This window comes from Lycorma delicatula, chromosome 4, assembly GCF_047948215.1.
Source record: "Lycorma delicatula isolate Av1 chromosome 4, ASM4794821v1, whole genome shotgun sequence".
NCBI classification, from domain to species: Eukaryota; Metazoa; Arthropoda; class Insecta; order Hemiptera; family Fulgoridae; genus Lycorma; species Lycorma delicatula.
This window is the reverse complement of record NC_134458.1, coordinates 115050242-115063204: the sequence shown is the minus strand read 5'-3', so window position 1 is coordinate 115063204 and position 12963 is coordinate 115050242. Positions and strand designations below refer to the sequence as shown.

Below are 12963 nucleotides of genomic sequence, written 5' to 3'. Positions count from 1 at the left end.
CTAATTTAAAAAAAATACTTTATTAGAATGTTTTTAAAAAATTTACTACAGATAATTTTGATTCAGATTATCTATTGTGTTAATGTTTGTGTAAGATTTGTACTTATTTTATTTTTACTTTTTATGTTGTGTAGGAGTTCCTGGAGTGAAACCTGAAAGATTTATTGAAGGTATGACTGCAAAACATTGTGCTTTATCATTAGTAGGTGAACCAATTATGTATCCTGAAATAAACAAATTTATTCAACTTCTTCATTCTAAAGGAATCTCATCATTTCTTGTAACAAATGCACAATTTCCTGATGCCATAAGGTAATGATTTGTTAATTACTATATTTTATATTTATATAAAGTATTTATATGATTATATATTTTATATTTATATAATTAATATTTTATATTTATTTTAAATACTATTAATTCTAAGTTGGGATTAATTTATTTATTCTTTTTGATCTCATTTATCTCATATTTAAAATCTCTTCTGTATTGTTTAAAATTATGTTTATGTAATTAAGAAATGTTTTTTTTTAAAGTTGTAAATATTTTTATTAGGTAACTGAAAAAGATAGTGTTTTTTTTTAAAAATAAGTTACTTAAAAATTATTTCATTCATTCTTGTAATACTGTTTAATGACTGATGCTGCTATTTTCAACTAGGTTTTATCAGGTGTTATTGCTGCCGAGTTTTACCTGATGTTATTGTTGACGATTCTTTAAGTTAGGCAGAATGTAATTAAAGTTTGGTCAAAAATTGTGCTGAATTTAGGTTATGTGTTCGTTCATTCAGTGTGTCATTGCTGTGTATTTATATATTTGATATAGTTTGATTTCTTTATTGAATATGTATAGAATATGAGGGTTATCGATGTTAGTGGATTTGTGATTTATATCTATGAAATGGCTTATTTTGATTTTACATTGCTGTGGAGAAAGTTTAAGTGTTGGTCACATCCTCGGAGCTGTATGACATTTGACAAATGTAAAAACATCATGCAGTTTGAGTAATTCAGTTTATATATTCTAGGGGGATTGTAGTTTATTTGATGATTGTATTATGAACTGGTGGTTGTTATTGTGAACTGATTTGTGAGTTTTTTTTGTAGTTCTGAAGGCTGGATTGTAGGATAGAAAATATATTAAATCAATTAGAGCAAATCTAAGGGTTTTCCAGGCCTCATATTCAGTGTTACATTAAAGTGTACAGAGGAGGTTTGGATGTTCAGTTGTGTGTATTTGTATGGAAAATTTTGTCAGTTGATATAAATTTATTTAATTGATTTGTTTATTAAATTGGTTAATTTTGATTTTTTTTCAGGGAATTAAGTCCTGTCACACAATTATATGTAAGTGTTGACGCCAGTACAAAAGACAGTTTAAAAAAAATAGATCGACCTCTATTTAGAGATTTTTGGGAAAGATTTACTAATAGTCTTAAAGCACTTTCTGATAAGGTATAATGTTATGTATTTCATTATTATTCTACTTAATATTTGCTAGTATTTTTTTAAGTTGTATTACTAGTTATTTCTATTTATAGTGATAAAAAAATCAAAATTTTAGTTACTGACCATAATCTCCCATTAATTTGATTTAATGAAAACTGTGATTTTGAAATTTTAAAACCTAATACTTTTCATGGAAAGATTGATTTTATTGATGGTTTTAGGTTATAGAAAGAATTCACCTTGTTCCTGCTTGAATATGTTTTTCTTATTTTTACCTCCCTGAGTTAATTTCTTACTTTTTATTAATTACAATAAAGTATATTTTACTTTCCTTCATTTTAAAATTAATTTACAATTTTTATAATGATATATATACATTGTATGTGATGTAAGTTATACTTAATTATATTGAAGTAATTTACTTCTATTACTAATAACTTACTTCATGCTTTATGTTCATATTATAAGTTATAATAAATATAATTATGTTAATATTATAAATATTTTTAAACAAGTTGTTGCAGTTAATATACATTTTCACTTAAGCTTAAAATTTCATTCTCACAGATTACTAAATTTGAATTACAGTCCAGTTATTTTTACTTGTATACCTTCATATCAAAGAATTCTGTATGGATTCATCAAAATTAATATTGTTTCTGTAGTCAAATTAGTATTATAATCACCACACACATGTTTCTGTATAACATAATTCTATAAGAAGTGGCTGCAGCCTTATAAATTATTGAAGATTTTTTTTTATATAGAATATGAATAAGAAGGCTGGCTTAACCCAAGCCAAAGGAAATAAGGAATTAAGGAATAAGAGGACTGGTGATTGAAAATCACCAGTTTGGTTTCCTGTGGAACCTCTGGGTAGGATATTGCATGATTCCAACCCAGGGTCACTACCCAACTAATTTTTTTAAAGGAGTGGCTGCCCTGCCAGGTACCAAAAGGTGCCTTGATGGTAATCAGGACAGTTGACCCGGTTCCTATTGTACTTATCTGAAGAAGAAGGAATGAAGGATGAGAGAAGAGGAAAGAGATAATTAATCTACAGATACAGATGGACTACATGTGATTAGAGTAGTTTACCCTTTTACCCAGGACCAGTCAACAAAGGCTATTATAATACTGTGAGGAACGACTGAAATTTTAATGCACCCTGGAACTTAACAGGAGAACAAAATTTTGGACAAAGCTACAGGTTCTGATGAAATATTGCAGTTTATTTTCTTATTACTAAACATTCCAAAACTTGTTGACCCATGTTCTATCATTTTCTGTCAGTAGTCATTGTTATCGAGTTGTGTACACCTGCCAAAGACAACACTGTTGAGTCGATGCATCTAAAATCTTATCGTGACAAGATGTTTTAGTTTTCAATATTGTATTAAAAGAAACTTGAATGCATCTTACAACAAAGAAGAAAAACAACAGACCAGGGAATACTGGCACTATTATTTGCCAATATCAAAAAACTTCAAAACAATCCTTTCAAAAAAGTTATCTTGAGAGTGTTCTGAGATTCCAAACACATGGATTTGACTGATTACCTGGAAGTTGTATCAACTGTAAATTCTGTGTGGTACATAGAGATGTTAAAACAACTTAGGAGACATGTGTATCACATTTGACAATCCTCAGAGGTGATAATTCTGTAACAATAAAGCTCAGCCATGTTTGTTTTATTTGACTGTCTCTTTTTAATTTTGAGTTAAAGCATTTGTGCATTGGATTCCATTCAGTCCTCGTGTTAAGTAAAGAGAAAAACAACCAATGACATGTGTTGGAGAATTATATACAAATATTGGTTTAAAGCGTATTATGTTTGATGCATAAAATCTTAACTTCTGGTAAACAGTTGTTAAGGTAGTGTGCTACACATTGTCTAGCAGAAAGTGTTAACTGTGTGTAGTCAGTCTGCCTTCTGATGATGATGGTCTTAATTTTAATTTACAAAAATGTTTGTTATGCTGAATATTTTACACAAAAATAATGAATTTATTATTAATTAAGGAATTATAAACCATCATACATGATATTGAAGAATAATTTATAGATAGTCATTTGATCTTGGTTTGAATTTCAGTATCAAACTACTATTTTATCTCATTTATTTAATTATAATCTTCATATTTACTGAATTCAGTTCACGGACATTGATTAAATTAATCAATAAATATTGAACAGAATTAAGATATGATGTTAATGAATTGTGGAATAAAAAATATTTTGAATCCACTAGGTTTTAATTTTTTTTTCTAACCTGTGATTATTCTTACTGTCTGCATAGTGAATTAGAGATTATTTTAAATATATGACTATTTAAAAATTGTTCTTATATTAAGGAAAAGTAAAATTATTTATTATGTAAATACTTATTTATAACTTGGATAGGAATCAGCAGATATAAGTGGACAATATATGTATGTGGGTTATTCAGAAATTAACTTTTGATCCTTGGTATTGCGCGAAGGAGTAGGGCTAGCAATTCTATCTGCACAGTTGAATAGCCCAGTTCAGTGTGATTCTAGTAGTGTTATTGGAAATATCACTCACTTGTTTGTTCCTATAAAACTCTCATTTGAAATGGCTGCTGTCATAGAAAATCCCACTGAATGTGAAGTGCAAGCAATCATCCATTTCATTCTCGCAAAAAACTTGTCAGTTGCTGAAATTCATCGTAAAATTTGGGTAGTATATGAAGAGAATATCATACTGAGAGTGTTAAGGTAAGAGGCTACCTGACAAGGTAATACAATGTTTTGGAAAGATCAAATAAACATTCACGACAATGAAAGAAATGGTCGACTCTCAGTTGTCACAGATGAACTTGTTGCAAGTATCGATGTGAAAATTTGAGAAAATCATAGATTCTGGATAACAGAATTATCTGAATTTTTTCCTCACATATCGCAAACATTGCTGTATAAAATCGTAACTGATAGGTTAGGCTCTCACAAATTTTGTGCCACTGTATGCCTAATCTTCTTTCTGAAAAACACAAAAAGAGGATATGGTCAGCACTAATCTTCCTTCACTGTTACCATAACAAGAAGGATGAATTCGTTGGCCACATCATAATAGGTGATGAGATATGAATTAAATTTGTTAATGTGCAAACAAAAACTCAATCAGTACAGTGAAACACACCAGTTCTCCTCAAAAACCCGTAAAGGCTCATCAAGCACTTTCTTCAAAAAAGGTAATGGCATTGATTTTTTTGGACCGTAAAGGTGTGATCTCGGTTGATCTTTTGGAAAGAGGTATGATAGTTAATGCTGAAACTTACTCCGTTGAAGAAATTGAGAATGGTGATACAAAACAAATGACGTGGCATGCTAAGTTCAGGCATCATTTTTCTTCATGACAATGTTCGTTCGCATATTGCAGTATGCACTCAATGCCAAATCAACAGTTTTAAATGGAAGTTATTTTAGCATCCTCCATACAACTCTGATTTGGCTCCCAGTGATTATCACCTTTTCTTGAAAATGAAGAAATGATTAATGATTTAGCATTTTGAAAATGATGAATTGAAAAATGGTATTACTACCTGGATTAATTTACATTTGGCAGTGTTTTACGATGAGGGTATTCAAAAACTTGTTTGCAAATATGACAAGTGCCTTAATTTGGACAGCACTTATGTAGAAAAGTAATAAGATGTATATAATTTTTTTTTTTTTTTAATAACTAATCTGAAGTTACTTTTCAAATAGCCTTTGCATGACAGGTACAATAAGCCAAGCCAAATTTTTCATTGCAGCTGAGCATTTCAGAATTAAATAATAATAAATTGGAAAGAATTTAGTCAGAAAATATATCTATGTAAATAAAGTACGTTCTTATGAATTATCAAAATGTCTGCTATTATTAATAACATATATTACTTTAAATTGGAACAAAAATGAATATGATAGCAGCACTATCTTCTACAGTAGTAGATAATGCAAAACAGTACATATTTTAACTAGTCCAGTGATTGCTACCAGAGAAATAGTTTATTTTAATGATGTGAACACACATTAAAATAAACGTATTTTTACAGCAAATGTGATCACACACAGTGTTTGAAAAGTTTATGCTTTTAAGCTTTTTGACATCCATGAGAAGCACTAATAGTAAAAAATTGTTACTATTGAAAGCAGACCTGGAGGAAAATTATTAATGATTACTGATTGTTTGTTTTTTAAATTATTATTTATTTTTAATATTATATATGTTTTGTAAGGTTTTTTTATTGCAGTCTGTTTTATTTTTTAGGGTCAACGTACTGTATATAGGTTGACTTTGGTTAAAGCGTGGAATTTTGATGAACTGCAGAATTATGCAGAACTTGTTGGACTTGGAAATCCTGATTTTATTGAAATCAAGGTATAAAGAAATTTAATTTTGTTTCTATAATTCAGATATTTTTTACTTATCAGTATGCCAAATCATGGTTTGCATACAGACTTATTCATAAGGAAAGAGAAGTAATTTGGGAACTGATTCTAGAGATTCAAGTAGGAAAAACATCCATACAAACATATATCTGAAAAAGTTTTTTTAAACTTGAAGGCACTATAAGAGGGGTAAATTTGATGTTTTCATACATTTTTGACCTGAATTGAATTAAACAGGTCCCAGAACTGTATCTCTAATAGTTTTTATGATAACCAATATAAAACAGAAAAATTTGGTGACGAAAAATGTGTATTTTAGGTTTGAAGTACATTAACTTTGTTAAATGGCTAATAAATGTGTAAATTTTATTATCAGATCTTGTAGAGAATTTAATTCTGAGAAAATTTATGTAATAAGCCTGAAAAACAAAAAGAAAAAATCAACTTTCCTTATTAAAAACAAAACTTAACAAGAAAATGTTATAAATTTATAAAAATTATGTTTTTAAATGTACAGTAAATTTAGATCTTTGAAAGATTAGATTGGCAACATTAACTTTATGCTTCTAAATTAATTTGAATACTACTCATTGTTGTCATAAAATTGTGGTTACGTGTTAACAAACGTTAGGCTAATACGTGTTTTAATTATAGTATTTTAACTTTTAAAGGTCTAAGTTTATTGTACTACAAATTTTTTTTTTCTTTGTCCAGTCATTTGACTAGTTTGATGCAGCTCTCCAAGATTCCCTATCTAGTGCTAGTCGTTTCATTTCAGTATACCCACTACATCCTACATCCCTAACAAATTGTTTTACATATTCCAAACGTGGCCTGCCTACACAATTTTTTTCCTTCTACCTGTCCTTCCAATATTAAAGCGACTATTCCAGGATGCCTTAGTACGTGGCCTATAAATCTGTCTCTTCTTTTAACTCAATTTTTTCCAAATGGTTCTTTCTTCATCTATTTGCCACAATACCTCTTCATTTGTCACTTTATCCACGCATCTGATTTTTAACATTCTCCTATAGCACCACATTTCAAAAGCTTCTAACCTTTTCTTCTCAGATACTCCGATTGTCCAAGTTTCACTTCCATATAAAGCGACACTCCAAACATACACTTTCAAAAATCTTTTCCTGACATTTAAATTAATTTTTGATGTAAACAACGTATATTTCTTACTGAAGGCTCGTTTAGCTTGTGCTATTCGGCATTTTATATCGCTCCTGCTTCGTCCATCTTTAGTAATTCTACTTCCCAAATAACAAAATTCTTCTACCTCCATAATCTTTTCTCCTCCTATTTTCACATTCAGTGGTCCATCTTTGTTATTTCTACTACATTTCATTAATTTTGTTTTGTTTTGTTTATTTTCATGCGATAGTTCTTGCATAGGACTTCATCTATGCCGTTCATTGTTCTAAATCCTTTTTACTCTCGGCTAGAATTACTATATCATCAGCAAATCGTAGCATCTTTATTTTTTCATCTTGTACTGTTACTCCGAATCTAAATTGTTCTTTAACATCATTAACTGCTAGTTCCATGTAAAGATTAAAAAGTAACGGAGATAGGGAATATCCTTGTTGGACTCCCTTTCTTATTACGGCTTCTTTCTTATGTTCTTCAATTGTTACTGTTGCTGTTTGGTTCCTGTACATGTTAGCAATTGTTCTTCTATCTCTGTATTTGAACCATAATTTTTTTAAAATGCTGAACATTTTATTCCAGTCTACGTTATCGAATGCCTTTTCTAGGTCTATAAACGCCAAGTATGTTGGTTTGTTTTTCTTTAATCTTCCTTCTACTATTAATCTGAGGCCTAAAATTGCTTCCCTTGTTCCTATACTTTTCCTGAAACCAAATTGGTCTTCTCCTAACACTTCCACTCTCCTCTCAATTCTTCTGTATAGAATTCTAGTTAAGATTTTTGATGCATGACTAGTTAAACTAATTGTTCTGTATTCTTCACATTTATCTGCCCCTGCTTTCTTTGGTATCATGACTATAACACTTTTTTTGAAGTCTGATGGAACTTCTCCTTTTTCATAAATATTACACACCACTTTGTATAATCTATCAATTGCTTCCTCACCTGCACTGCGCAATAATTATACAGGTATTCTGTCTATTCCAGGAGCCTTTCTGCCATTTAAATCTTTTAATGCTCTCTTAAATTCAGATCTCAGTATTGTTTCTCCCATTTCGTCCTCCTCAACTTCCTCTTCTTCCTCTATAACACCATTTTCTAATTCATTTCCTCCGTATAACTCTTCAATATATTCCACCCATCTATCGACTTTACCTTTCGTATTATATATTGGTATACCATCTTTGTTTAACACATTATTAGATTTTAATTTATGTACCCCAAAATTTTCCTTAACTTTCCTGTATGCTCCGTCTATTTTACCAATGTTCATTTCTCTTTCCACTTTTCTGAACACTTTTCTTTAATCCACTCTTCTTTCGCTAGTTTGCACTTCCTGTTTATAGCATTTCTTAATTGTCGATAGTTCCTTTTACTTTTTTCATCACTAGCATTCTTATATTTTCTACGTTCATCCATCAGCTGCAATATATCGAAACCCAAGGTTTTCTACCAGTTCTCTTTATTCCGCCTAAGTTTGCTTTTGCTGATTTAAGAATTTCCTTTTTAACATTCTCCCATTCTTCTACTACATTTTCTACCTTATCGTTTTTACTCAGACCTCTTGCGATGTCCTCCTCAAATATCTTCTTTACCTCCTCTTCCTCTCAAGCTTCTCTAAATTCCACCGATTCATCTGACACCTTTTCTTCAGGTTTTTAAACCCCAATCTACATTTCATTATCACCAAATTATGGTCGCTATCAATGTCTGCTCCAGGGTAAGTTTTGCAGTCAACGAGTTGATTTCTAAATCTTTGCTTAACCATGATATAATCTATCTGATACCTTGCAGTATCGCCTGGCTTTTTCCAAGTGTATATTCTTCTATTATGATTTTTAAATTGGGTGTTGGCAATTACTAAATTATACTTCGTGCAAAACTCTTTAAGTCGGTCCCCTCTTTCATTCCTTCTGCCCAGCCGGTATTCACCCACTATATTTCCTTCCTTGCCTTTTCCAATGCTTGCATTCCAATCTCCAACTATTATTAAATTTTCATCTCCTTTTATGTGTTTAATTGCTTCATCGATCTCTTCATATATACACTCTACCTCATAATCATCATGGGCGCTTGTAGGCATATAGACGTTAACAATCGTTGTCGGTTTAGGTTTTGATTTTATCCTTATTACAATGATTCTATCGCTATGCGTTTTGAAATACTCTACTCTCTTCCCTATCTTCTTGTTCATTATGAAACCTACTCCTGCCTGCCCATTATTTGAAGCTGAGTTAATTATTCTAAAATCACCTGACCAAAAGTCGCCTTCCTCTTCCCACCGAACCTCACTAATTCCTACTACATCTACATTTATTTCCCTATTTCCCTTTTTAAATTTTCTAGCCTACCAACCTTTTTTAAACTTCTAACATTCCACGCTCAGACTCGTAGAATGTTATTTTTTAATTTTCTGGTGATGCCTTCCTTAGTAGTCCCCACCCGGAGATCTGAACGGGGGACTAGTTTACCTCCGGAATATTTTACCAAGGAAGGCGCCTCCATCATTGCTATATGAAAATGCAGAGAGTCACATTTTCTTGGAAAAAAAGCAGCTGTAGTTTTCCATTGCTTTCAGCTGCGCAGTACTCAGAGGACTGAGTGATGTTGATATGGCCGTTTAAGTCATCCTGACTCACGCCCCTAGCAACTGCTGAAAGAGCTGCTGCCTTCTTTCAGGAATCATTCCTTAGTCTGGCTCTCAACAGATACCTCTCCGATATGGTTGCACCTTCGGTCCTACTTTGTATCACTGAGCACTCAAGCCCCCTCACCAATGGCAAGGTCTCATGATTCATAGAGGAGGTACTACAAATAGCAGTTTTTAATTTTTTCAAATTCATAAAATTTTTTTGTTTAGTTATGTTTTTAATAATAAAATTTTTTTTTGTGTTTTAAATAATTTATTACATCAATTTTAAGATTTAAATTCTCTACAAGTTTTGATAATAAAATTTATGCATTTATTAGTCACTTAACAAAGTTACTGTACTTCAAACCTAAAAAACATATTTTTCATAATCAGATTTTTCGGCTTTATGTTGGATATCATGAAAACTACAGGAGGTACAGTTCTATGACTTGTTTTATTCTATTTTTCATGTTAAAAAGCATGAGAAACAGCGAGTTTACCCCTTATATTAAGTTCACACCTTAAAATTTCAGTATATTCTTATTTCACCAGTGGTAGGGGGGACTGACTAGCTGTAACTCGATACCTTGGATGGACATATATTTGGATGTTTGAACTGTTTTCGAACTTATTTTTGTATGAACTATTTTCCTTATTTCAAGCTTTAGAATCAGTTCCCAAATTGTAGCCCTTTCTTCCTGAATTACCTATATGTACAAGGTCTGTCCAGAAAGTAATGTCATCAAGTCTGCAAGTATAAAAAAACATTTATTTACATAATATCTGTACATTAAAATTCTTCAAAATATTGGGCTCCTGCGTCGATACATCTTTGCCAGCAGGATTTCCAATGTGCAAAGGCATTCTGCAAGGCTTGTTCAGGAAGTTCGTTTAAGGCCATTTCACAAGCTGCTTTCATGTCATCAGTTGTTCTGTATGTCCTTTCAGGACATACAGATGTCCTTTCAGGAGGAATTTCAAACAGGGAAACAAAAACAAGTCTGCAGGAGTCAAGTCGGGATTGTAAGGTAGCTAGGGCAGCGTTGCCATGTTAGATGTGGCCAGGTCATGGCGAAGGCAGTGTGTGCTAGGGCGCGTTGACATGGTGAAGTTCCCAATCACTGCTGATGACTGGTGTGATGCGCCAGATCCTTGCTCTCAGTCTCTGAAGGACTTCTATATAAAATTTAGAGTTGACAGTTGTCTTGGGAGGTACAACCTCATGGTGGATGATCCCCCTGATGGCAAAAAATACAATGAGCATGGTCTTTATCTTTGATTTGCTCATTCGAGCCTTCTTGGGGTGAGGGGATGCTGAGATGTGCCACTCGGCACATCGGCACTTTGCCTCTTCGTTTTGGGGTCATACTAAATATCCACGTTTCATCACCTGTGATAACATTGTCCAAAAAATGAGGATCATTTTCACACATTTCCAAAATGTCTTAACAAATTTCCACTCAACAAGATTTTTGGTCATTGGTCAAAATTCTTGGGACAAGCTTTGCGCACACTTTTCTCATGTGCAAATCATTGGTCACAGTCACGTGGATGGTAGTTTTTGAATATTTAACATGTCAGCCATTCAACGAACACTCATTTGATGGTCTGTTTTTGCAAAAGTTCTTTCACACAAGTCATATTTTCATCGTTTGACGAGGTTGAAAGACGTCCAGTGTGGGCTTCATCATCAATCTCTTCATAGCCTTATGCTATCTGCCATAAACGTCTTATGCCATCTGTAGACTTGTCTTTGTAATTAACACTCATCCCCAAAGGCCTATTGAACCATTGGAAAAGTTCCTGCTGCAGTCTTGTCAAGTTTCACGCAAAACTTGATCGCATATCTTTGTTCTAGTGAGCACTGCATCGCAACTTGTAAAAGAAACAAAATAGAGGTTTACGAAATCACCTGTTCTTCACCTCTGCTCAGAGACAACTGAGCAAGCACTCGTCTGGTAGTTGACTTACACCACCAGCGCTATCACTTCCTTTACAATAAAAACAGCCTTTTGCTGTCACTAAACATATAATAGAACATAAACACTCGTTTGATTTCAACAGCACCAAAATATTAGACAAAGAACAAATTACATATAAACGGACCACTCAAGAAATGATATACATCAAGAAAAATACAAATGCTGTCAGCAATAGAATGGACATAGCTGGATTAAGCAACATATATGTTGATTTAATTTAAAAAATCATATTTTTATTGTAAATTTAGTTTTAAGGAAAATAATGTTTAATGTTTGTAATTTTTGGGAAAAGTATGTGCATTGTAAAGGTTTCAATACACAGGTAATAGCAGTCAGGTTATTTAAAGAGATATAATTATCTAAAGATAAGATGAGTCATGTATGAGTAGGTGATCTATTACAACCAGAATAGGAATAAAATATTGTTATCTATGATTGATAGACCAGTTAATTTCTTAGTATGTAAGAGAATTTTGTATGATGTGTGTATGAATGTGTATTGTCACCTGAGGAAGTTTAGAGAATTCTAAGTTAAACGTTGTGTATTTCATTTATAAGTTTGTATAGTTGTTTGGTTAACCCAAGAAATTAATGAAGGTAATATTTTTAAGTAAAATATGTCTTTTTATTATATTTAATTCTATTTAATCAAGAGGAAAATAAACTTAAATAAATTACATTTAAGTTAATATTCATATATATCTCAAAAGTACAAAAACATGAAACATTTTTTTTAAATTTATTATTTTTAAAATTAAAGATTTAATTATTTTAATTGACTATATATATTATGTCATGTATGGAATAATATTATGTTAAAAATGTTATTAATATTTTTAATGTGTAATCAAACTTTGTGTAAAGTTCTATGTATTCTTGCATGGCATCTTCAGTTTTGCGCTTAAAGACTGTGCTTCTATTCAAAGATAGATCAGCATCTATAAAAAACTGGATAAGATCATGGGATAGTTCAATGCCTATGGTAAGCGTTTTGACATTTAACTGTTTTCCAATGATTGTATCTTTTACCTCTTCACATTCATACTCTACCTGCGCCATTAAATCTTTTAATAATTTTATTTTTTGATGTCACTACATAATGTTATGTATGCAAATATGGAAAATTTTAGCCATGACTGTAGAAAAGAGATCACAAAATATTCCACCACAAATAACAAAATTGCGAATATGGAAAGTGTGAATAAGGAGATTTCACTGTAGTGTTCTTAATTTTAAAATTATTTTAATTTTAATTAAATATTAATTTAGTTTAATTAAATATTTCAATCATAACTGAGAACCCAAAAGATAAGAATTAAGGTAAGATTTATATTATCTCGATATTCTGTAC

General features: G+C 31.4%; 1 protein-coding gene across 2 annotated transcripts in view; it reads left to right on the top strand.

The window, feature by feature from the left end:
* Positions 1 to 12963, top strand: part of LOC142323777 (S-adenosyl-L-methionine-dependent tRNA 4-demethylwyosine synthase TYW1-like) — a 44281-nt gene that overhangs the window by 23666 nt on the left and 7652 nt on the right. For both annotated transcript variants that reach the window (XM_075363976.1, XM_075363975.1), the window contains exons 7-9: positions 135 to 312; positions 1319 to 1454; positions 5721 to 5831. In XM_075363976.1, the coding sequence (XP_075220091.1) occupies positions 135 to 312; positions 1319 to 1454; positions 5721 to 5831 (425 nt within the window). The remainder of the gene's footprint in view (positions 1 to 134; positions 313 to 1318; positions 1455 to 5720; positions 5832 to 12963) is intronic.